This window comes from Alnus glutinosa, chromosome 6, assembly GCF_958979055.1.
Source record: "Alnus glutinosa chromosome 6, dhAlnGlut1.1, whole genome shotgun sequence".
NCBI lineage: Eukaryota > Viridiplantae > Streptophyta > Magnoliopsida > Fagales > Betulaceae > Alnus > Alnus glutinosa.
This window is the reverse complement of record NC_084891.1, coordinates 24629673-24656503: the sequence shown is the minus strand read 5'-3', so window position 1 is coordinate 24656503 and position 26831 is coordinate 24629673. Positions and strand designations below refer to the sequence as shown.

Sequence of the window (26831 nt, the reverse complement as noted above, 5' to 3'; positions counted from 1 at the left end):
TTGATAAATTTCAAACATAAACAAAAATTTTGCTCCACACAAGTCAAGTAAGACCCTAGCTTCACCAATTAAAAGTTAAGGATAGAAGAATTTGTATTATGGTCTCATATGTTTGTCATTGAATATTCCAGGTGCGCACATGTTTATTCAACCTCAATGGGTAGTCTCAATTGATGTGACCAGTCATTGGAAAACGTAGATACCCAAGCCAAACGTACGTAATGGCTTGGTGTGTTTGGGAATTGAATTTTTTGAAATTAGAATTGAATTCTAATTCATTGTGCGAATTTCGAAGTTTGATTTTGTAAGATAAAATTTTAAAAAAAATTAAAAACTTAAATAAAATATAATTTATTTTTGAAAAAAGTAGAGAAGAATAGAGAATTCAATCCTACTCAAGAATAGAGAATTCCTAATTCAACTCCGCTGGCAAACAGACTTAGCAATGGCCAAATTAGCCTACGTAAATTGAATTCAATCCCACTCAATGGCTGAGAATAATTGAAAAAAAAAAAAAGAGAGATAAAATTTCATTTATAATTTCTATCTTTAGTCGCTTTTGAAATAAAGTACACAAATTTTAAAAAATGTCAATTTAAGATATCTATCTTTTAATTTTTTTCAATTTCAATCCGCCATTAAAATTTTTCGTTAAATTGTATTAAAATTCTCCAAAATGCCCCTATGTTTTGTAAAAAAAAAAATTATAAATTTTTTTAAAGATTCAGGCATGAGTATTTTTGCAAATTCTGATAAATTCTGATCAACACGTAAATTGATTGTTACAATTTTTTTCTTTTTTTTTTTCCTAAAAAAAAAAAGATGGATATTTTAAGAATTTTGACAAGATTTAACGAAAAAATCTAATGAATTGTTGAAATTGAAAAAAAAAAATTTGAAAGATGGACACCCTAAATTGACACTTTTAAAAGTTTGAGTACCTTATTTTAAAAGTGATAAAAGATTAGGGGCTATAAGTGAAGTTTTTTCAAAAAAAAAAAAAAAATTAAAGACTAACTTACATAAAATTCAGAATTCATGTAAACTAGCCAAGATCAAATGACATCAAATTCACCGTGCATGGTTTTTGTTAGAAAACATAGAAACATACCTCTAGGATCTTTAATTGATCGGTTGTTTCACATATATAGGTACACACACACACACACACACACACACATATATATATTGCCTCACACGCCCAGATAACAAGATAGATCGAAAAGAGCTTGCTTTACTTAATTCATTTTTACTAGCAACATTTACGTGAAATTTCAATCTCTTTCAATTAATGCTTCGTTTGTTTTGGCGTAAAACGATTTCTGAAAAATAATTTCGAAATTTTTCGGTATTTGATGGGGGTGAAAATAATAGTCAACCGAAAAATTATTTTCGTTTGACCAAAATTGCTTAGTAAATTTCGAAAAATGATTTACGCTTTTTTTCATTTTCCGAAGACGGCAAACGCTTTCGATCCTCTTTTAAACGATATAGTTAACCTTCACGTTCAAGCAGTCGACCACCACCGAAATCTCGTCGGTGCCAAAATCTAATATATCATTTTCTTTATTTCTTTCTTTTATATTTTAAATTAAGACGATTACGTCCCTCCACTTCATTAGAAAATCAATAACTTATTTAAAATTTAGTGTTATTAAATTGATATTTATTTTTAAAATATGTAATTTTCACATGTATTTTACAAATATATGTGTTAATTACGCACTAGCTCTATTAAAAATACATATAATAAATTACAATATTTGTTGGAGAAATAATCAGCTCCAAAGACACGTGGGTCGAGCCCATTGGGTCGGCCCAGCCAGATCAGACCTAAGTACAAGACTATTTGTTATCTCCAAAAAGACACATATCCCGAGTATATCAAGATAAGACTTTTATCCCATCAAATATGGGATAAGGTGCATAATAGTATTACATCAGATGAAGAGGTAGTGTCCTATTCATCTTAGACTCTACTACCCAATTCGAATTCTATGAAGATAAGATTAAAGACTATGTGATCTAGATTAAAGACTATGTGATCTAGGACTCATACTCCTAATCAGATATGCTCCAAGTATTCTAGCAGTTTTATAACTGTGAACTGTGAGCATATAAATAAGACTACTACGTCAGGTATTTTTTAACAGGCAGATTCTCTAAGCTCTGAGATTATTGATACTCTCCAGAAAATAAATAGTTTGAACTGACTTAGGCATCAAAGTGGGGGTATGATCGGCACCCCATGAGTCGACGAGCCATTTATTATTTTGCAGATTACGAGGAGAACAAATATCAAGGAAGGCAACATGTCATCGTACCGGAAACTGTACCAACAGTTTGGCGCCGCCTGTGGGAACTCGACTTAGTTCTCTCAAAAATAAATCTGCAACGGTGACTGCGTGATCAAATCAAATTTGAAAATCTCTCTTCGCCAATAGACAAAGATTTCTGTGATCTCATATCTGAATCTAATCACACCAAATCGGTGTTGATTTGTGCTCAGAGAAAACCCGAGTATGTGTTGTTTCTTCGGGCCCCAAAAAGCTACATCAAAGAGAGAAGAAAAGATAGGTCAAGAAGAAGAAAAAAACAAAAGAAGAAAAGAAGAAGAGGCAACCACGTTGCTCTTCCCCTAAAGCTACATTAAAAAGCTGTAGGAGATCAGAGTTCCCCGCCTCCATGAAAGTTCAACTCGGGATGCTCTCCTTTGACCCCGAAGCTATCGACTAATCCTTTGAGACTCGTTGCATCTACTGGTCTCCATCAAGCCCACGAACTCCCAGAGGTTCCGATAATGACCGCGTGGAGCCCGTGGACTCCCTGACACTTCGGGTCTTCGCACAGTGAAACATTGGAACCCCGAACTGTATTGTTTTCTTCTGGAGATCTTCAGGCGAAGGACGACTTTGTTGATGGTGGATGGAATCTCGACGGAACAGTGACTGCCCGTGATGAGCCCCTGTTCATCGTGGGTGATGGGTTAGAAGGTACAGGACCTCCAAGATAATGACCAAACCCGAGACTTTGTGCACCAATGGGAGATTCCTGGGGAATCAATTGAACGTGAAGATCAAAGAAATTGAAGGAGGTTAGCCTTGTGCCCAAAAACTCAGTTTAAAAGGGTTGGATTGGACCGAAATTGCACAATTGGGGCAGTCCCAGGACCTGCAATCGTAATTGGGGAACAAGATCTGCGTGGACTATGCCTAAAAGGTCAAAAGAGCCCGCAGTGGGCATTGGCGTCTTCATGTGCTTAGAGCGCTCCGGAAAGTACCGCGGCCTCGATGTCCTTCCTCATCCAATATGTGGCCGTGGACTCATGGTCCAAGATTAAAAAATAAAAATAAAAAAAATTTAAAAAAAAAAAAAAAAAAATAGGGATATAGGGCCGGATACTACAATGCAACAAGACTTTCACGCCCTTAGAGACACCTCCTCTTTTCTCCAGCTATCCAAAGGCTCAAACAAAACTGATCAGGATCAGAGAAACCTCAAATCTACGCCCAAGCGCGCCAAATCAATGCTCCTTCGCAGGGATCCTCGAGCCTTTCAGGCCGCCGTTGTGGCTGGGGAAGGGGTAGCCATGAGAGCAGATGAGGAAGGAAGGCGACAACGCATTCATAGAAGAAAAAAGAGATCTCGGGTCAAACGGTTTGGGCTCGATTGGGTTAGTGGGCTATATCATCTCACAAGGAAGGAATGAGCCGCAAGAATTGCACCTCGGTGGATAGGAAGCGCCTGAGATTGGGAATTTCTGGCTACTGCCGAGGAAATATCAAAACTCACCTTGCTATACAAGTAATGGCAAGCAGCTCTACTCGATGAAGCTAGGACTTTCAGAAATCTTCCTCTGCTTTAAACTTGTGCAGTGTATTACGCTTCAAAATTCGCGGTTGGTGAGCCTCAATAATACCCAGTTGAAGCTTTTCGTAGATATGTGGATTGGAATATTCCTGTGTGCTTTGACTATCATAGGTCATGGGAAATCGATGTCAGACCACGGACACTTCTCTCAAGTACTAAACAATAGACTATCTGTATAGGCCGAGGACGATTCGATTGTGATTGAAATAGAGCCCACGTCCGAGGACTTCACTCTCAAAGCTTTGAACAACGAAGATTCCCGTGCATCTTCATATATGATGGGTCTCTTTCCAAGCAGTGAGTACACTTACAGCATCCTCTGCGGTTTCGAGCTTCGAGAACTCCATCCAAGATGGCTTGAGGTTCTGGCAAAAGAAGAAATGATGAGCATGCTTAAGATGCAAGAACAGGGACGGACTGGATGGTTGACTTGCAGCACTTCCAGGTTGAAAAGTTATGTTTCAAATTTTTGGGCTTCAACATGAGGAAGAACTAAAACTATTAAAAGAAGCAACTGCAAGAAGAGCTGGATAAGATGCTAGAAGAGAATAGAAGTAGATGTGGACACCGAGGCCCATTACAGGTTCTTCGGTACTGGTGGGAGTTGAAAAGGATGTGGAAGTGAATCCGGGTGACGTCAAGCTTTTGCAAGAGGTGCCAGAAAACGCTGTTGTACCCACAATCATTGGGTCCGTTCGGTGCAAATGGAAAACCGAGGCGACAAGCCTATGTTGTTTTTGTCAAGCAGGCTATGATTTCTTGCAAGTTTGGTTTCAAGAACTCCAACGACCGAAGTTCGCTATCTAGGCCTACACATACACAGGGTAGAAAAAGAGAAGAAAAGAACGGCCCAAAGGAAAAATAGAAAAGAAGAGAATGACATTAAGACTGAGCCAATAGGCTGAAGGCTCACCCTATTTGTGTCCAAAAAAAAAAAAAGGGTATACTCCGAGGTGTTTTATTTCTAGGTGGCAACCCTTCGAAAAGTTAGATCCGAGGGTGTTTTACCGAGTACAAAAGATAGATCCGAGAGTGTTCTACCGAGGAGAAAAATTAGAGCCGAGGATATTTTACCGAGGACAAAAGATAGATTCGAGGGTGTTCTACCGAGGAGAAAAGATAGATCCAAGAGTGTTCTACCGAGGAGAAAAGTTAGACCCGAGGGTGTTCTACCGAAGCAAAAAGTATGTACCGAGATGACACATACCGAGAGTATTATTCCAAGGGTACTATCCCGAGGACCCTATGCCCGAGCTTCTAGTTCCAAATGGCACACTCTGAGGACCCCTCCAGATTTTCCATCCTCCGAGGTGCACAGTCACGTGCCGAGGGACCAATCCGAACCGAGGGTCCAGTTTGAGGAACTCTCCCAAAGAGCCCCATATCGAGTGACGTGCAAGATAAGGAACTCCAAGTAAGACGGTTCATCTTCATCAAATTCACCAGATAAGTTCATACTCTTCTTTTACAAACATGATTTATGTTAAAGTAAGGATAAATATTGGTTTTTATATATATTTTGATAAAATAGAACTCTTATGCTATTGCAATAATTCATGTTTAATGAATCCTGATGAAAGCCCATAATTTTTTTATTGGAAGTCAACCCATAAAAATTGCCTCTTCATCACGAATCTTTCATAAAAATTGGATTTTTGTATTAAGCGAAATAGACTTGTGTTGAGGCCCCATTCCTGCCGTGAGTGAAAGGATCACAAAATCATCCCGACGAATGAAAAGAATATATGGTGCTACTGTGCATTCTGCTATTTGGTTTTAGTATATGCAGTGCTTTGTTAATCCTTTTCGCAGAAAAGATACGTGGAGACAACCCCTACAACAAATCGTATAAGGAAAGTCTCTCGGTTAGTCCAACACCGAGAGCCAGGGAGACAACCCTGCAGAGAAAACAAGGAAAGTCTCTCAGTTAGTCCAACATCGAGAGCAAGGAAGAACTGACAGTTCCCAGGTACTAATTGATCTCAGCTAAGAATAAAGCAGTAGTCCGGAACAGAGTAAAAGCACTTCTTCATCAAACCTCTCCAAAGATGATCAAGCTACAACAACATCCACCTGACTCCCCCCCTCGAACAACTCGAAAGAGTTATGGTGGGCATGCTCATGAAAGAATCTGCCCGAGTCCTTTCCTCGGACAACCCGAAAGGGTCATGGAAAAGATGCAAAGGGAAGAAACCCCTCGGTTGGGGGTTTCCAAAGGGATGAGGATTAGAATCCGCCCGATTCCTTCCCTCGGACAACCCGAAAGGGTCATGGAAATGATACAAAAGGAAGAAACCCCTCGGTTGGGGGTTTCCGAAGGGATAAGTCTAAGGATATTCAGATAAGAATCCGCTCGAACCCTTTCCTCGGACAACCCAAAAGGGTCATGGAAATGATACAAATGGAAGAAACCTTTCGGTTGGGGGGTTTCCGAAGGGATAAGGTTAAGGATATCCCGATAAGAATTCATCCGAATCCTTTCCTCGGACAACCCGAAGGGGTCATGGAAAGGATACAAAGGGAAGAAACCCCTCGGTTGGGGGTTTCCGAAGGGATAAGGACATTCAGGAAAGAATCCGCCCGAATCCTTTCCTCGAACAACCCGAAAGGGTTATGGAAAGGATACAAAGGGAAGAAACTCCTCGGTTGGGGGTTTCCGAAGGGATAAGGATAAGGATACCAAGGGAAGAATCCGCCCGACTTCCTTCCTCGAACAACTCGAAAGGGTTATGGAAGGGATACCCAGGGAAGAATCCGCCCGACTTCCTTCATCGAACGAGCCGAAAGGGTTATGGAAAGGATACCCAGGGAAGAAACCCATCGATTGGGGGTTTCCGAAGGATAAGAATAATCTAAGGCTTCATCACCACAAGATATGGCTCCTCAAAGACCGAGATAAAGGCAAAATTCACCAAAGCTGATTCAAGCTCTCAGGCAGAAATCTCGCAAGAAGAGGCTCAAACTTAAAAGGGATACCCAGGGTACCTGACTATCTGCCTCGAACGACTTAGCCCGCGGTTGCGGACTAAAGTTATGAGGAGTAGCCCAGGGAAGATAAAGCTGCTGCAAAGGAAGGTAAAGCTCAGCGACCTAACTACCCACCTCGAACGACTTAGCCTGCGGTCACAGACTAAAGTTATGGAGGGTAGCTCAGTAAGGTAAAGCTTGAGAAAGAAAAAACTTCAGGATGACAAAGCTTTAGGATGACAAACCTTCAAGAAGATAATGCTCCATGAAGGTAAAGATTCAGGAAGGTAAAGTTTCAGGAAGAAAAAGCTTCAGGATGACAGAGCTTCAGAATTACAAAGATTCAGGAAAGATCCTAAAAGATAAAGCTTTAGGAAGATAAACAAGAAGATAAGGCTTCAGGAAGATAAAGCTTCAAGAATATAAAGAGGAAGATAAAGCTTTAGAAAGATAAAGCTTCAAGAAGATAAAGCTTCAGGAAGGTAAAGCTTCAGGAAGGTATGAGGATAAAACCTCTTTAAAAAATCATCCAAGTAATACTCAACACTTTGATGCAAATAGTTTTTTCTATTCTCCTCTATAAAAAATTTCAACAAACCGATTGTTTGTTCAAAATTTTTAGGGGTAGCTTAAATTTCAAAAAATTAGACCAGTTCTTCCCTCAGAAAAAACTGACACAAACCGATTGTTTGTTCAAGTTTTGGGGGTAACTCTAGTATAAAAAGTAAGATTTATAAGAAACCGAGATATGTCTCAAAAGAAGTTTTTGAGTGAGAAACTTTAAAATTTTTTCCAGGTAAAGATGTTCAATTCAGTTTGAAAAATTATGATCTTCTACGGCTAATAAGAAAAGAAAAGTGAAAGTCAAAATGTCCAACACTTCCATTCATTAAAATTGAAATTTTGTTCATTACCAAAAAAAAAAAATTACATGAAAAAGAAAAGATACATTTGAAAAGGAAAGATCAAGTATTTACAGGCTGAAGCCCCGAGACTCACTCCAAACTCCGAGATCTTTTTTACAACATCGTCCAGGATATCAAGAGGACCTGACTATCCGCCTCGAACGACTTAGCCCGCAGTCACGGACTAAAGTTATGGGGGGTAACTCAACAAAGTTAAAGCTTCTGCAAAGGGAAAATCACCGAAACTGCACCAAGCTCTTGGATTAAGTTCTCTCAGGAGCAGCTCGGACAAAGATACAGGGAGACAACCCCTACAACAAACCTTATGGGAGACAACCCCTATAACAAACCATACGGGGATACCACCTCCTAAAAAAAAAATAAAATCAAGTCCATCAATTTTAATAAGATTTTTTCCTCTTAATCCCGGAGGTCGAAACAAAAATATTTTTTCCTCCTAGTCCCTGAGGTCGAAACAAAAGATTTTTCCTATCCTCCTCGGTCATAACTTACACAAACCGATTGTTTGTTCAAGTTAAGAAGGACAGCTCAAAGTTTGATTTTTCCCTCCTCAATTCGGAGGTTAAGTAAAATATTTTTCCCTCCTAGTCCCGAAGGTTGGAACAAAAAGATTTTTGAAACATAAAATATTTTCCTCCTAGTCTTAGAGGTTGAACAAAAAATCTTCTCCTCCTAGTCTCGGAGGTTGAACAAAAGATTTTTCCTATCCTCCTCGGAATTAAATTACGCAAACCGATTGTTTGTTCAAGTTATTAGAGAATAAGTCAGAATTGATTTGTTATGGAAAGTTTTTCCATAACAAAGAATTCAAACATTACAAAGTTCAAAAATAAAGATATTCACAGGTGAGACCAAGCTAGATGGTGTTCAGATCAGAAGATTCGGTACACCAAGCACAAAACCTCGGGCCACCAAAAGCCCCTAGTCGTTGTAAGTCTCGGACAACCAAAGCCTCAGCGCCAGTCTGAGCCTCTGAAGCCGCCAAGAGAGATTTTTGTGGAAGCGGTCTGCGAAGCACTACCGATGAAGAAGCTTCGGGAATGTTAAGCCATTTTCTTCAACAGTTTACCCTTTTTTGTCAGACAAAACCTTGATCTTACGAAAGTTGTACGCAGTGTTCTCTTAGAGTGGCATTTCGCCACGATCTTGGTGAAATCAACTACATCAGTCTGATCCATCTCCTACCGAGAGTAGGAGATCATCTTCACAACTTTGGCCTGACCGACAATATTATGTAGAGACACTTATGAAGAAGATATCTATGGGGAGTTGTTATTAGTACTCTGACAGATCACAAGTGTCCAAGAATTGAATTGGCATCCATCAGGTCGAACGCCACTCCAATCCAAAGATTCAAGGCATTATTCGCCATAATTACTTTGAAAGAGGCGGCAATTGTCAGACACAGATTATGGAAGATCCAAATTCAGAAATTGAGGTACTTAATTCTCTTACATTCTAAATTCAAAAAAGAAAATTGGGGGGTAACTGTTGGAGAAATAATCAGCTCCAAAGACACGTGGGCCGAGCCCATCGGGTCGGCCCAGCTAGATCAAACCTAAGTACAAGACCATTCGTTATCTCCAAAAAGACGCATATCCCGAGTATATTAAGATAAGACTTTTATCCCATCAAATATGGGATAAGACGCCTAATAGTATGACATCAGACGAATAGGTAATGTCCTATTCAGCTTGGACTCTACTACCCAATTCGAATTCTATGAAGATAAGATTAAAGACTATGTGATCTAGGACTCATGCTCCTAATCAGATATGCTTCAAGTATTCTAGCAGTTTTATAACTGTGAACTGTGAGCCTATAAATAAGACTACTACGTCAGGTATTTTTTAACATGCAGATTCTCTAAGATCTGAGATTATTGATACTCTCCAGAAAATAAATAGTTTGAACTGATTTAGGCATCAAAGTAGGGGTATGGTCGACACCCCCATGAGCTGACGAGCCGTTTATTATTTTGCAGATTACGAGGAGAGCGAATATCAAGGAAGTCAATGAATCACAAGGCAATATGTCACCGTACCGGAAACTGTACCAACAATATTAGTTTTGTAGAGAATAATGTTAACGGAGATCAAAGATGAGGTAGATGAGAAGTAGAAAATGACATAAAATAAAAGGTTAAAATTTCTAATAAAGTTGACGTGGAAAATTGAGAAGTCACTAAAGTAATTAAAACTTCACAAACCAACCTCTTCTTCCATCTCATCCAAAAGATCATGAACAAAATTCGCACTTATCTTATTTTAATATTCAAAAATCCTGAATATTTAAGGATTTTTCTCAGCCATAACTGTGCACTAATTTGCACTTTTCTTCTTGATGACGATTCCTCGTTATGCCCGCCACCCCCTTGACCGACCATGGTGCTATCAAACTGTGCGTTTCCATGCGCTTCATAAAGCAAATAGTGAAATAACGATAGGATAATTAATTCAAAGAATCCTGAACCTTTTATGGTGGGATATTTCGAAGAATGCTAAGCCTCGTTGCAAGAACTAAGTTGTTTGAAATATAACTGACTAAATGATTCATTTATTATTGCAGTATAAGTAATAATAATAATAATAACGATTTACTAATAAACGATATAGGGTGTCTTATAACGAGATATGACACATTTATAATTTCTATATAACTTTTGTAAAATTTTAATGATTTTTTTTTTCAAACTAATTATTGGATATCTTTTCTTACATGTAGGTTTTACATATTTAATGGTTTATTTTTTTATTTTTAAAAAAATTATTAGAATTATATAAAATTTATAAAGAAATTGTAAACGTATCATATTCCATCTTATAATAGGCTTACCATAAGATCGAGTTGAAATGAAACTACATTTCTAAAGAATGACATATCTTATCCTTATAACTCCTAATCCAACTCTTGATAAGACTCCCAAACTAACAACTCACAAGATAAAGTACTCTTGAGTTAATATGAAGAACTAATAGATGTTTGGCCGACTAAATAAGTGAAGGCCTTACTGCACTCTAGAGTACATGTAATGCTATACAATATATATACATCACCGGACTATGTGACTTGGTTCTCATACCATAAAATCAATCTTTATGCATCAAATGTTATGGGAGACCAATCTCCGTCTCCCGTAACACTTCACCTCTTCTTCCTACCTTTTAGCAAGTCCGGTTAATAAGGTTACTCCAGTCGAATAGGTCAATCCTCAATACTTCTCTATATATATATATAGAAAAAGTTCATTGCAGTTGTACGCGCTTAATTTTATCTTAAAGTTATAATCTTATGAGAAATGATTTTTTTATATCTCTTGTATATATATTTTTCATATATTTATTTTCTAAATTAGTCATTGATTTTGTAGGACCTACAAAGACTCACTCTACAATTCTAATAATTGATTTTTAAAAAAATATATATTAAAAAATGTACAAAATATATACACGTATCATATGCCTACAAGGCATACTTTTGGAATAAAATGAACCACCAGTCCTGGTTATAAGACAAAAGTTAATATAACTGGTTGCTCAGTAAAGGATCGACGGCATCCCTATAAACTTAAATCAACTTTTATAGCGCGCGCAAACAAACAATAGCAGTACCATAAAACGACCGCAATGCGAGCTAGACTACCTATCACGCACCTTGCAGAAAAGATGACCCATGGAATCTTGAATTGCCGTTAGCCACCCACCATGATCGCCCCTTTCTTTTACCTCAATCATAATCATAATTCATCCTAGGCGAAATTATTGTTGTATAATTTTAATAATTTTTTTAAAATTAATTATTATCTGTTTTTTTACGTAAATAAATATTTTTTGTACACACTTTATACATAAAATTTCACGTGACAAGATTTTTTTATACACACTTCATTTTTTTAAAAAAAAAATTAAAACAAAGTGTCATGTAGAACTGTGTATACAAGAGTGTGTAATAAATATTTCTCTTCAGTCTTACCTAACTAATAGATAATTTTTTTTTTAAAAAAAAATTATTAATTAAAATTATACAATAATTATATAAAAATTATAGACTAATCATATCTCTTCATCAAATCTCAATTATGTATATATATTAGAGCACTAGTAGCAGATTCCCTATAATTGTTCCCTTCCCTATATTTAAGGAAAATTTAATAAAAAAACACCAAAAATTGACCCACAACAGTTACCCTAATTTTACACATTTTGGTTAGGTAGCTACAGTACTACCCAATGTATTGGGTAGCACTGTAGCTTCCCAATACCTTATTTTAATAAAAAAATTATATCTCTCTCTCCTCTCTCCTCTTTGGCTCTCTCTTTCACGCGTCGTCCTGAATTACTTCACCCGTCCTCCTTCCTTTCCCAACAAGAACGCCATGGCTGAACCAGCTTAACCAGCCCCACTTCTAGCCCTCTATCAACAACCTCTACAGACAACTGATTTTGTTGGGGCAACCGCTCTCCAACCTTTTTCTCTTCTGGTGACGGCCTGAACAAAAATAGGGGTGAAAGTACAAGTAACAAATAATTGCACATCAAACACGTTTTCTTTTTTAAACTACTTGACTCAAAAAGTCATGCTATCCCATGCTCATCATGCCCGTCTCTTTCATTAGTGTACTCTGTAAAATAACAACTTATATGTGAAAAGTAAATTGACCCCTTTTGAAAAACGTGAAAACTTCATTCTTCTCAATCTTTTCATTTTTTTTTTTAATTTTTTTATTTATACATGTTCTCAATCTTTTTTTATTTTCTCTTAACAAAGCTAACTGTCATGCATGAATATAGCTAGAATTTCGAATTTGAGCTTTCTTGTATGTGGCGCATGCAGTACCTCCAAGTACTTCTCTAGCTACGAAGAATGGGGTTTGACAGAGAATTAAACGATCGAATCTATGGTTAATACTCTAAATATTGCACCCTATCACAATTTAATTAGTTCAAATAACTCGAATGAGATTTAAGCCACATGATTTGAGGAACATGCTACAACCATATCAGAAGCAGTAATGTCACGAGAGAACGTAATATAAAATCTATTCGATCTGTCTTCTTTTAATTTAATTTGTACGTAGTCTGCTGTTCGGCATCTAGTGATCTGTATGGTATCTTTTGGTTTGATTGAAACCACACTCATCCAATTAAAAATTGAATAAGAGAAAATAATGACACATATAATTGACAAAAAGTTATTTAATACGGAAGATTTATAGGTTATAAAACTCAATCAAGTGGGCGAAGGTGCTTCAAAGAACGAGCTGTTAAATGATTTTTCGTTTTCTTTTACAAAAACATGCTGAAGAAATCTGATAACATATCCAATTTGGTATTATTTTTGAGAAACAATGACATAGGATCGATAAACAAAGAATATTTTGACTCTCGATGAGCTTGCAATTAATGTTGAAACTTTTTACTCATTTCCATCATGTGGACTGTGGCTAGCTATATATATATATATATATATATATATACTCGTAGGGTGCCCTTCAAAAAGCCATGTTTTTTTTTTGGGGATATAAAGTCATTTAATTTTTAATTCAATGACAACTCGACGTTATCTTAAGATTAGAGCAAGCCCAAACTGGATGTGTGTAAAAAATTAACATGGTGTAGGGCTGCAAATTGACTTGAGGAACCGAAGACTTTGATTTGATACTCCGACTAGTACAAATAGAGGACTTGCATGCGGCTATTTTATCAATCTATTTGTATAGAATAGATAAGTGTCTTCAAAATTTCTTCACGAAGATGAGTTACCCATACTACTCTCCACCACCACCGTCACCTGTCCCATGTAACCCTATCACGCCTCCACCGCCTCCGCCATCACCTGTCCCTTGTAACCCTATCACGTCTCCCCCACCACATGCAAACCACCATGCCCATCCACCTCCACCATCTACGCCTCCACCGCCTCATCATCACCATGGTCATCCCAAGCCACCACCACCACCTCCACCGCATCACCACCACCACCACCACCATGCCCATCCAAAGCCACCTCCACCACCTCCACCACCAGACCACCACCAGCCACCGTGCCCACCTTCACCAACTACACCGGCCATCCAACCTCCCGCTCCGACTGAAGCACCGCCATCCCATCCCATATCTCCTCCAACCCCTACTATCACTCCGGTTTCACCACCGCGACCACACCCTAATGCACCGCCGCCAACACCAAATGATGGTCCAGCTCCACCACCATATAAGGCACCGCCACCTAAACCTGCATCTCCACCACCACATAGCTGGTCACCACCAAAACCACATACTCCAGCTCCAGCACCCCAAAAAACTCCACCTCCAAATAAGGCACGGCCACCTCGATCAACACCACCCAAAAATGCACCAAAAACACCTCCAACTACAGCAACACCGCCACGAGGACATTACCCACCACCCCCACCAACCGTTCCCGGTGATTATACCCCGCCAGGTTTTTGGCCTCCCCCTCCTTATAAATCTCTCCCACCATCATCACAAATTGCGTCGCCACCTTCCGGAGGCCACCGAACTACTATCATCGCGGCCTGCGTCTCCGCAGGCGGTTTTTTATTCATTGCGTTCCTCTTAGCTGGTCTCTTCTGCTCAAAGAGGAAGAAGAGGCCAGTGATGGTTCCTGAAGTCCCTTGTGTTGAGGAACACGAAGAAGTCCATGAATCGATCGCAACCGGTCCCTATGGGGAGCAAACTGTAACACTGTCGGTAGAGGATGATATTCAAGTTCATGAAGCTGTGGGTTCTAGCGCTATGGGTTTGCATGGGATTGCTGGAGGAGGCTCTCCTCGTGAACCGGCGGTGCCTGGGTCTCCCACTTATCCTCCAGGCCATCACCAACACTACTAAAGCTAAAGCTCTCATCTGTGATCGATGATCTGTCTGTCTTTTTCGTTTGCTTTTGCTTATTATTATTATTATTATTATTGTTGTTGTTGTTGTTATTTATTTTTACTTTGGCTGGGATGCATTCGTTTGTACCTTTCATTCATGTGGAGTGGTTAAAATAAATAATGATATCATGCATGCTCCATCTGCGTTAAGATATTGGCCAAGCAGATAGGCCTAGTACTGTATATTCGAAAATCTCAAGGCTTGTAGCCAAGACATCAAATATGACTTTTCGTCATATAGTTGTAATTACGATCATAATTAATTATTTCCCTCGTTGTCAATTTATCAAGAACATGTGGGTATTCAATTCGTATCATCCAAGCTTTCCAGCTTGGATTATTAATTTGGTCTAGTACTTATTGTTAAGTTGCGTAAGACAATGAACATTTGATTTTTCTACAAAAAAGTTTGGTGGAAGCTCGATCTACATAAGTGGGATTCGTTTGACGACTGATTGTTGATTTTTTTTTTGGACTGATTGTTCATTCATGTGGAACTATTACACATTTTTGTTAGAGGTGTTATTATATGTGCCGGGGGTTGTTTGTAAGGAACAATACATTATATTATTATTTTTTTTTTTTTCATTTTTTTATACTTTTCACTACTAATCAACATCAGAACATTCTCACTTTTTTTACTTTTTTATATCACATCAATAATTTTTTATTACTATTCAAATAAAAAAATTCACTACAATACAAAACTTTTTCACTTTTTTATACAAATTCTTTTTATTTTATATCATATCATCACTTTTTACTAATTTCAAAAACTAACAACTCACTACTCTGTTCTGTTCTGTAATGTCACTTGTCAAACAAACCCTTAATTGCATTTCTTTGTAGGAAAAAGAGCACGCACGTGACAAATTAAAAATTCCTAATTACCTAACGTCCTAGCCGGAAGTTGCACGTGGCATGAATTTCACAATGAAATTATACAAACCATAGAATTTTTTTTTTTTTTTTAATGACAGGAACACCTGGAAGCTAGGAAGGTATTTTGTGTACTTATTTTTGTCGGATAAATTTCAAACTTATGCAAAAATTTTGATCCACACAAGTCAGGTAAGACCCTAGCTTCACCAATTAAAAGTTAAGGATAGAAGAATTTGTACTATGGTCTCATATGTTTGTCACTGAATATTCCAGGTGCGCACATGTTTATTCAACCTCAATGGGTAGTCTCAATTGATGTGACCAGTCATTAGAAAACGTAGATCCCAAGCCAAACGTAATGGCTTAGCAATGGCCAAATTAGCCTACGTAAATTGAATTCAATCCCACCCAATGGCTGAAAAAAATTGGAAAAAAAAAAAGAGATAAAATTTCATTTGTAATCTCTATCTTCCGTCGCTTTTATAATAAAGTATACAAATTTTAAAAATATCAATTTAAATTTTTTTTTTTTAATTTTAACCCGTTATTAAAATTTTCTGTTAAATTTTATTAAAATTCTCTAAAATGTCCTTGAATTTTGTCTAAAAAAAAATTATAATTTTTTTCAAAGATTCAGGCATGAGTATTTTTACAAATTTTAATTTGTTAAATTCTTATCAACACCTAAATCGATTGTTGCAGTTTTTTTCTTTTTTTTTTTCCTAAAAAAAAAAAGAGGGATATTTTAAAAATTTTGACATGATTTAATGAAAAATTCTAACGGATGGTTGAAATTGAAAAAAAAATAATTTGAAAGATGGATACCCTAAATTGACACTTTTAAAAGTTTGGGTATCTTATTTTAAAAGTAATAAAAGATCATGGATTATAAGTGGAATTTTTTCAAAAAAAAAAAAGAAGTATGAGATATGATACAATGCCACCCTAAGACACAATTTTTGATCACTTTTGCCCAGGTGACAATTTTTACTTTTACTTTTACTTTTACTTTTTTAGAAACAAAACTCTAAAATTAGTTAAGGGACCATATTGTCACATGGGTAAGGTGGTCAAAAATTATATGTTGGAGTGGCACAATATTATATCTCTATAAAAGTATTTACGCCAAGAAGTAATCTTAGAAATTTGTCTTTTCTTTTTTCTTTTTTTTTTGAGTTTGGAAGAGTGCGGATTTTCTAAAAATGGAGTCTTATGATACATATGATGGGAATCATTTATGATAATCATCCATGAGCAATGCTAATACAACTTTAATCATAAACAACCCAACTAACACATCCAAATCATAAGAGATAAGAGTTCTCAACCAAATACAGGAGTCCTAAATCAAATAGCTAGCAATTTTTAATGGACTCCTCTTTGGCTATGTCTTGTTCATCAGATAAGGTTATTGTATCGTTTACTACTTCTATCGTTTATTGTATCGTTTACTACTTCCACAACAACCTTGTCCTCAATGTTGAAATTAGAAAATTGCTGTTAGTACGTTCCTGAATCTTTCCCTTTTTGCTCATATTCAATCTATACCTCCCACATGGACTCTTCAACAGTGCCACCTCCTTCAATTAAAAACACTTGCAGATGTTGACATTGACGTTCAGGGTTAAACCTTTCATTTAAATTGAAACAAAGCTCGATCCGCTTATGCATCTCATCCCAAGTCAATCGTTTAAATTTAGTGACTGGGTTGGGTCGCATGTTTGGGGGTTTGTCGGTAAAGCACCTTTGGGTTCCGGATTAAACGATCATCCTGCGGATGTGCGGGTTCAATGGTCTCTCTAAGTGTCTTTGGGGTTCAATGGTCTCTCTTGAAAATTTGCCTCTAATTTTTCAATTCATTCCTTGTTGATAGCCATTGGGGTTTTTGGTTATTTAATAAAGAAGCTCGAAAATGTTATAGAGACACTTTGAGTTAATTAGCTTCGAGAGCGTTACAACCATGGCTCTGTTTTGCTGAATTCGGGTGGGTGATGGAATGGTTTTCAATGTTTGGTTGTTTGCCTGTGTGGGGTTTAAGAGGGGTTGTGCAGTTTTGGATGGGTTGTTCTGTTTTGGTTTCTTTTTGGTCTGGAGCTGTCAGTGGTTAAAATAAAATCTGGTTGTTCTATGGCGGAGCTTTCGGTGGGTTTGATTTGAATGAGGAATTTTTTTTTTTTTTTTTTTTACAGGTTTGGATTTTTTTCTGGGTTGTTGGAATGGGGTGGCTAATGGACCTGACTTTGATATTGATTTTTTAGTTAAAATATTCTTGGCCCAAAGTAAATAATAGTAATAAACTTAAACAACTCACAAAGATAGATAGAGTAGAAACTCTCTGTTTTATTTTTTATTTTTTATTTTTTTAAAAATATATGAATAAAAAAAATAAAATAAATAAGGCCGAAACAGCCGTCTAAAGTAAAAACTATGAATAAAAGTATGCAGAGGCAATGTTTTCAAAGATATAGACTTATTGATTCATGACACGTATGCTAAGAATTAGGCCTATCAGCAAATGTGATTTAGTGTGTCCTAAAGACTCATATACCGAAACATAGAGAAGTTACAAATACCAAAAAAGTCTAAAAAAAAAAGTTCAAAGACAGTAACATAAATAACCAATAGACAATTGAGGATGGTGGGGTGGGAGCCGTCACTTGACCTTTAATTTGAAGAGGGCCAGCTTATTCCAATAGTGGATGTCCTTTTCGAGGTTGGTTTGGGTGATTGAAAATTTTTCAAAAAAGTAATTAAAGTGGAAATGAAAGCTAGACATAATGCATACAAACATACTGCTTCTATTTTAAAGAGAAGTAGCATGAGAGATCCGCAATTTATTTATTTATTTACTTACTTTTTTATTAGTCAATGAGATATTACAATCGTGCATCTTGATTTCTTCGCAAAATAGATAGCTAAAATGAAACTTCGAATATAACCCACTGAGAAAAATGAAGAAATACAACTCCTTTTTGTGTCATGAATCGGGAATTTGAGGCACTTCTGTCTCTGGGGGGGGCTTCTTCTTCTTGCTCTGTTTTACCTCTCCATAAAAGTATGAAGCAAAGCCCCAAAGAGAAAGTACCAGAGCAACTCCTTTTTCTGCTTGAAACTTTTCTTGGTAGAAAATAACAGCAAGGATCTCCGTAACTGGGAGTAGAACAGCGATTACAACAGCAGATAGCAAAGACGAGGCACAGAAGATGATTCCAATCGCTCCCAAGAAGAAACCCTGCTGAATAATCGCACTCCATACTAGCACCACATAGTACTTTGTTTCCCCGAGCTCGAATTCCCTCGCCTCTCTTGGAATTGCCTACAAATTAAAGTATATATATATATATATATATTGACTTCATGAAATACCCATATATAGCTACAATATAGAATCGTTATCTTGTTGAAACTTCTCATTTTGATTGGCTTTAAATTAACTTCCATTATATTCTCTCTCTCCGCATAAATTGTACATAAAGTAACAGGTTAATTACTCTAACTCACTTTTTAGCATATAATTAAGTCAAAGGCCGGCAAGAGCTGGAGAGATTGAGAGAGATTCTACGTACGCACCTTAAAGTCCTTGTTAATGAGCATCCCTACTGTGCAAAGAAGAGTCGCAAACAAAGACATCACTATCTGAACCTCCATCACCAACGAATACGTAATTTCCTGCTTGGCCTTCTTGTACGTCAACTCAATCAACGGCAACAGAAACCCATATAGCGCGGCGGCTGCTACCGTCATGAGAAACCCAACCAAATACTGCTTATTTGATTCGCCGGCCGGACGGTCGTTACGAGTGTCTAAAGCCAGAACACCCGCTCCAATGCTCAGCAAAACCACGGCGTTGATCGAATACGAGGTGAACTTTTGCCTCACCAAAAGGAAAGCGAACCCTGCCGTAAAAGCAAGCTGAGAGGCAATGATCAAAGAAGAGGTTGAAACGGGAAGGCGCGCCAAGCCGTAGGCGTAGAGGTAGTCATCGAAGCCGGTGATGATTCCTATGCCTGCGGAGGCGATGAACAAAGGTGGCTTCATGAAGTAGAGTTTGGCTCTTGGGCCTTGGGTGCTACGGCGGTGAAAGTATGTGACGGTGAGGGGCAGGAGAACGATGGGCCAGCCGCCGGTTTCGAGCCAGCTGGAGAGCCACACTCGCTTGCCGCCGTGGATGAAGTAAAGCCTCATGATTAGTGGGCTGCCGCAGTTGCCGATAGATAATAGGATGCAGTTCAGTATGAGAAGGACTTTCTTCATGGCTATGTTACCTTGAGCTTCCAGTTACATGATATTGTGGAACTCTCCCTCCCTCTTTAATTATCTCTCTCGCGTGTCTCTGTGTGTGGACTGCTCATAGGTAAGCTAGTCCTAGATGTGAAGATGATAATCAATTATTAGAGCATGTGGTGGTGAAAGAGGACAAGAGGTGACGAGCGTAGGTCCAGACTTTTGATTGGAGGAAGGCAATAGTCGAAGTGGCTGAATATAAAAATATCGAAATAAACAATATTTAAGGCTGGTCCAGATATTATCCAACCTTCACCTAGCTACAATTTCGAGGTGATCGAGACTCGACTGAGTAATGCTGTAGTATTACGTCCGCTTAGTATCCGCATTTTGGCTGGTTAACCAACCTGGGTTAACCACCCTATTAAAAAAAAAAAAAAAAAATATCAAAGTCAAAACAAAACGAAAACAGCGTGGGCTTCATTTTCATTTTCCTTCTCTTTTTCCCAAAGCTTTTCCCTCCCCCTCTCCCACCCAAGCAGCGCCGGACAAAAGCCAAGCAGTGTAGCCGCCGCCGCCGCCAGTGCCTCCGCCCACCACCAGTAGTGCCGCCACCCACCATCCGGTCGATCTCTCTCTGTTAGAACATATGCACCAAGCAAGTCAACAATTTCCACCAATCATGCACAGCAGTGTGCCTCAAGTCAAATATGAATTGCTGTCAATTTCCACCAATCATGCAGTATCAACAATCACCACAAATCATGCAGCAACTCATATGGCAAGATATAGCTGATCGCACAGCTGTAGTTGTGCCTTAAGTCAAATATGAATTGCCTTGTATACGACAATCCCATGAATCATGGGATTGCATCTCTGTAACATTCCATTTCTGTCTTTAGTCCTCTTGTATATAAGGTCCTATGTATGGCAGTGTATATGACAATATAAGAAATCATTTTCTGCTCAATTTATTTTATGGTATCAGAGCAAAGTGGATCACTCCTTTCGATCCTGACCTATATCCATGGCATCCTCATCCACAACTCCCATTTTACTCACAACACCCACTGCCAATACCTTTGTTTTACCTAGTCTCACCCCACAAATTTCTAAACTAGATGGCTCAAATTATCTAAGTTGGGTACAGCAATTCCTGCCATTCTTGAAAAGTCACGACCTCCTAGGCATTGTAGATGGCACTGAGGCATGCCTTGCTGAGTTTCTAGTCGATGACACTGGAAAGCCTACGACAATGGTAAACCCTCAATATTCTGTTTGGCAAAAGAAGGACCAATACCTTCTTAGTTGGTTCAACACCACTATGTCTGAAACTATGCTGTCCTCTGTTTATGGACTAAACACAGCCAGACAAGTTTGGACCTCCCTCTCTACTCGTTTTGCCTCTCAATCCAGATCCCGAGTCGCTTATCTGAAGAGGCAATTGCAGTCTCTCAACCAGGGATCGCGTTCATGTTCTGAGTTCCTTAGCCAAGCTAAGTCCTGGGTTGATCAACTCACAGCTGCTGGAAAATTAGTAGAAGAGGATGATCTTATCTCCTACATTCTGGGTGGACTCAACTCTGCCTTCACGCCATTCATCACTTCATTCAATCTTTCCACTCGTGACTCCACCATGACTTTTGAAGACTTTCAAGCTGAACTACTCAACTATGAAGTTCTCCTTGGAAATTACCAGCAGGCACCACCATCATTTGAATCAGGAAACTTTGCCCTCTATACGCACAAGCCAAAACCAGCAAGTTCCAACTATCATAAGGGAAAATCTGCAGGGCATCAGAAAGTCCACTATCAGCCTAATCAAAGGCGCACAGAATTTCATCACCAGCCTAATCAGAGGCGCACAGATGGTAATTTCTACTCCAAAAATCATTTCAACAATGCTACTAATTCTGTGTCTCACAATAGGGCCCCATGCCAAATCTGTGGAAAGTCTGGCCATCAAGCACTGGACTGTTTCCACAGAATGAATTCCTCATATCAAGGGAGACATCCACCTTCACACTTGACAGCCATGGTCGCCAGAGCCCAACTCCCTGCTGCTGAACAGTCCAATGATCAACCCTGGTATGCTGACAGTGGAGCAAACAATCATGTTACTGCTGCAATAGAGAATCTGCAACTGCAAGAACCCTTTAAAGGTGAAGAAGAGGTTGCTGTAGGCAATGGTTCAGGTCTGTCAATATCCCATACAGGCTCCTCTCTCCTCTACAACTCCCATTTTCCTTTTAAATTGAATAATATTCTTCATTGTCCTGGAGCAGTAGCCAATCTGCTATCTATACAGAAGTTTTGTGTGGATAACAAATGTTGGTTTATACTCACTGATTCTCATTTCTTTGTGAAGGACAACCTCACAGGGCAGACTCTTTTGCAAGGGCCCAGTAGGGATGGATTATATCCAATCTACCTTTCCAAGTCAATTAATAAAGCCAGAAAAGTTGTTGCCTTCCTCGGAGTCATGGCTACTTCTATCATTTGGCATCGTCGGTTAGGTCATCCAGCACCTCCTATTCTCAATAAACTCAAGCAGTCAGCTCGTCTTCCCATCACTGGTTCTATTGCACATGACTCCCTATGTGAATCATGTCAACTAGCCAAGTCCAAATGTCTTCCATTTTCTGAATCAAATAATGTAACTGCTGCTCCTTTGGAAATAATACACTCTGATTTGTGGAGTTCACCTGTTGCTTCTCATAGTGGACATCGTTACTATGTTATCCTTATCGACAATTTTTCACGTTTCTCTTGGATTTATCCATTGCAACATAAATCAGAAACCTTTGAGTGCTTTGTTAAATTCAAATGTCTAGTGGAAAATCTCCTCTCTACAAGGATTAAGGCATTTCAGTCCGATGGGGGAGGAGAATTCACTTCCAACCAATTCAAGCAATTTTTAAGTACCAATGGCATTATTCACCGAATCTCCTGTCCTTACACAGCCCAACAAAATGGGTTGGCCGAGCGCAAACATAGGCACATAGTTGAGACTGGACTTACCCTTCTAGCCCAATCCAAACTTTCCCTCAGCCATTGGGTTGATGCCTTCAACACTGCGGTATACCTCATCAATAGGCTGCCTACCTTAGTGCTAAAGCATCAATCTCCCTATGTCAAACTCTTACAAAAAAATCCGGACTACTCCTTTCTTAAAGTCTTTGGATGTGCTTGTTATCCCCTCCTCCGACCATACAACAATCATAAATTGATGTACAGGTCCAAAAGGTGTCTCTTTCTAGGCTATTGCTCGAATTATCGAGGATATCGCTGCTATGATCCTACCTCCAAGAAAACAATCATCAGCCGTCATGTCATCTTTGATGAGAATACTTTTCCAGGTGAAGATTGGATATCATCCCTATCCGGGTCTGCTGCAAATGTTTCTGCTCCCTCCAAGGTAAGTTCCTCTCCTTCTCTCACATGCAATTCTGTTCCTTTACCTACTGATTTTCTTCTTGATCATACTCAGCCTAGCCAAGCTCTTGCCACCTCTTTGCAGCCTCAGGATGCTCCTACTACACCTAACCTGCTGGTTGAACCCAACACTTGTTCTCCTTGCTCCAATCCAGCCCCTGAGGAGCCCCTATTCGATCCTGTTTCTGATTTACCTCTTGCAGACCCTATTCCTCCTCCTTGTCCCTCACCTTTACAACCCAGTGTGCCTTCACCTTTGTTACATGAGGCTGTCCCTTTGTTCCCTTCCACTACACTTTCTACTCATCCTATGACTACTCATTCCCAGGATGGTACAAGAAGACCTAAGACCTTCTCCAATTACAAATTCTTCTCTTCCACAAAACACCCTTTGATGGCCTTGCACTCTCATCTCAGTTCCAACCTCCTACCTCCAACTCCCTCACGGTTTTCTCAAGCAGTGACCTCTCCTCACTGGCGACAAGCTATGCAAGAAGAGTTCACTGCTCTCCAAGCCAACCAGACCTGGTCTCTTTGCCCACGCCCTCTTCACAAAAATGTTATCACCAATAAATGGGTTTTTAAAGTGAAACAAAAGGCTAATGGCTCTCTTGATAGATTTAAGGCTCGCTTGGTGGCACGGGGTTTTGAACAAAAAGATGGGATTGACTATAATGACACTTTCAGTCCAGTAGTGAAGGCCTCTACCATAAGAGCTATCCTTGCTCTTGCTGTCCATTTTCAATGGCCCACGAGACAACTCGATGTCTCTAATGCTTTTCTTCATGGAACATTAGAAGAGGAGGTCTTTATGGAGCAACCTCAAGGCTTTATTGATAGCAGATTCCCTGCGCACGTTTGCAGATTGCACAAGTCTATATATGGCCTCAAACAGGCCCCTAGATCTTGGTTTCACAAGCTGGCCAGCACACTTCTCAACCTTCGTTTCACTGAGTCTAAAGTTGATTACTCTCTTTTTCTCTTCCATGAATCTAATGTCCATATTTTTCTCTTGGTTTATGTTGATGATATTATAGTGACTAGGAATTCTCTCCATGCTATTACTAATCTCATTACTCAGCTGCAGCAGTCCTTTGCTCTGAAAGACCTTAGTCCCTTGCATTATTTTCTTGGTATTCATGTGCAGCACCTACCTCATGGTCTTCACCTATCTTAATCCAAATACATCGCTGATGTGCTTGCTCGTGCAAAAATGACTGATGCCAAGCCTGCCAAGACACCTCTTCCAGCTGGCTCTCAATTGTCTCAACATGATGGTGATCCCCTTAACAATGCTTCAGAATATCGACACTTGGTTGGAGCTTTACAGTATTGCACCTTGACCCGACCTGACATTTCCTTTGCGGTGAATCAGTTATGTCAATTCATGCACTCTCCAACCACTACCCACTGGACAGCAGCCAAACGGGTCCTCAGATATCTCAAGGGCTCTATCAGCCATGGTCTTTCTTTCAGCAGGGGCTCACTTCACTTGCATGCCTATAGTGACTCGGATTGGGCAGGCAATCCAGATGATCGGCGCTCCACAACAGGTTATGCTCTCTTCCTTGGTCCCTGCTTGATCAGTTGGAGTGCCAAGAAGCAGCCCGTTGTCTCCAAATCCAGCACAGAGGCCAAGTATCGATCGTTAGCCCTGGCCACCGCAGAGCTATTTTGGCTTCGAATGTTGTTTCAAGAACTTCATCTTTATCTCTCTACTCCTCCTACACTTTGGTGTGACAACTTAGGTGCTTTATCTTTGGCTTCCAACCCCGTGTACCACGCTCGCACTAAGCACATCGAAGTGGATTATCACTTCATTAGGGAGAAGGTTGTCAACAAGGATATCCACACTCGGTACATCTCCACTCTTGACCAGATTGCGGATATCTTCACCAAAGGCCTTACTACTTCTCGATTTCTGTTTCTACGTGACAAGCTACATGTGTGTTCTCCACCCATTAGCTTGCGGGAGGATGTTAGAACATATGCACCAAGCAAGTCAACAATTTCCACCAATCATGCACAGCAGTGTGCCTCAAGTCAAATATGAATTGCTGTCAATTTCCACCAATCATGCAGTATCAACAATCACCACAAATCATGCAGCAACTCATATGGCAAGATATAGCTGATCGCACAGCTGTAGTTGTGCTTCAAGTCAAATATGAATTGCCTTGTATACGACAATCCCATGAATCATGGGATTGCATCTCTGTAACATTCCATTTCTGTCTTTAGTCCTCTTGTATATAAGGTCCTATGTATGGCAGTGTATATGACAATATAAGAAATCATTTTCTGCTCAATTTATTTTACTCTCAACCTCACACGGTTTAGTCGGCTCCACCCACCCACCACGACACCACAGGTCTGTTTTTATTTGGATTGTTTGTTTGTTTTTTTTTTGGGTTCACTTATCTGGGTTTTGGTTCAAATATTTTGCCTCCTTTTCAATCCTTCATTTTTTTAAATTTTATTTTTGGTTCCTTTAAATACTAGTTTCAGACACCAAAATATGCTACCGATGAACATTTAGAATGGGCATTGCTTGGTCTGGGTTTTGAAATTTGTTGGGTTTTCTTAGAACTTGGACTTTTTAGGTAGTTGAAGTAATTACAGATACAGTTTTCGATAGATTTTGAGATTCACTTTTTTTTTTCCTAGATGGGTTTTTGAAATTGGATTTTGTTTTAGTAGAAAATTTTAAACACTGGGAAAAAAATCTTTATAGAATTTTCCTTGTCTTCTTATGGTTTATTTACACATTTTTCTTGTCCTTGTACATTTGATTGCGGTCCTGATGCTGCTTTCCTGTTCCAACTAACTAGAAATTTCACAAAATTGGTTAGTCTAGAACTCAACTAAGCCATTAGAGGTATGGATGGTGTTTGCATTTCCAAATGCTGAATGCTGTGGAAACAAAATGCCATCATTGCTTTCCTAAGTTTGAGACCAAGTTGCAGTATTTCCATGCTGAAGCCATTAGATGCATTTGAAACCATGTTTCACCTTACTCCTTTTGATTTCAAGAAACTTAATTGTCTAAATTTTATTATAATTTGCTATGAGGGATTATTTTAAAACCCTCCATGTCACATTTAATAGTCCAAATGCATGTTAGGAAACCATGATCACACATTGATTGTTTTCCTGTGATTTTTTGCTTGCTATTTTTGACAATATGGTTTGTGAGTGGCTTGTATTATCTAAAATCTTGCTCACAATTTTGCAGGATATATGACCACTTAAGCTATTGGAACAGTAAATGGAATAAGTGGAATGGAAGGAATACAAGTTACAATGTATTTTGTTGTTTTGGAACTATTTTGTGTTGTATGAACTATTTAGCCTTTTTGTGTTGTAATTAGTAGATTTTCATATATACTACTAACTTGTGCACTACTAGTAGAATTCCTTGTGTATAAATTTGTTAGTATTATTCTTGCATGCCAATTTTGGCATTTTGGCTGGTCATAGTTCTTAGTGTTTTGCTTATTGTAACTATTTTGGAATAAGGGTCAAAACTTGAGAGATCATATTTGTAGTGGAATAGAGGTAAAAACTTGATCCAAGTTAAGTGATCATATTTGGTTGGGGTGCATTGTAAGTACTAGTACTTGGAAGGA

General features: G+C 38.8%; 2 protein-coding genes across 2 annotated transcripts; one reads left to right on the top strand and one right to left on the bottom strand.

The window, feature by feature from the left end:
• Nucleotides 1-13516: 13516 nt before the first annotated feature.
• On the top strand, nt 13517-14617 carry LOC133871651 (protein TRACHEARY ELEMENT DIFFERENTIATION-RELATED 7A-like). The gene has a single exon (XM_062309079.1). The coding sequence runs from the start codon at nt 13517-13519 to the stop codon at nt 14615-14617; it is 1101 nt and encodes a 366-aa protein (XP_062165063.1).
• A 3745-nt stretch (nt 14618-18362) lies between these two features.
• Nucleotides 18363-19939, bottom strand: LOC133870589 (purine permease 1-like). Its single transcript, XM_062307748.1, has 2 exons — nt 19114-19939; nt 18363-18859 (listed from the first exon to the last, which is right to left on the bottom strand). The coding sequence occupies exons 1-2, from the start codon at nt 19795-19797 to the stop codon at nt 18521-18523; spliced, it is 1023 nt and encodes a 340-aa protein (XP_062163732.1). The 5' UTR covers nt 19798-19939; the 3' UTR covers nt 18363-18520.
• Between the last annotated feature and the right edge of the window lie 6892 nt (nt 19940-26831).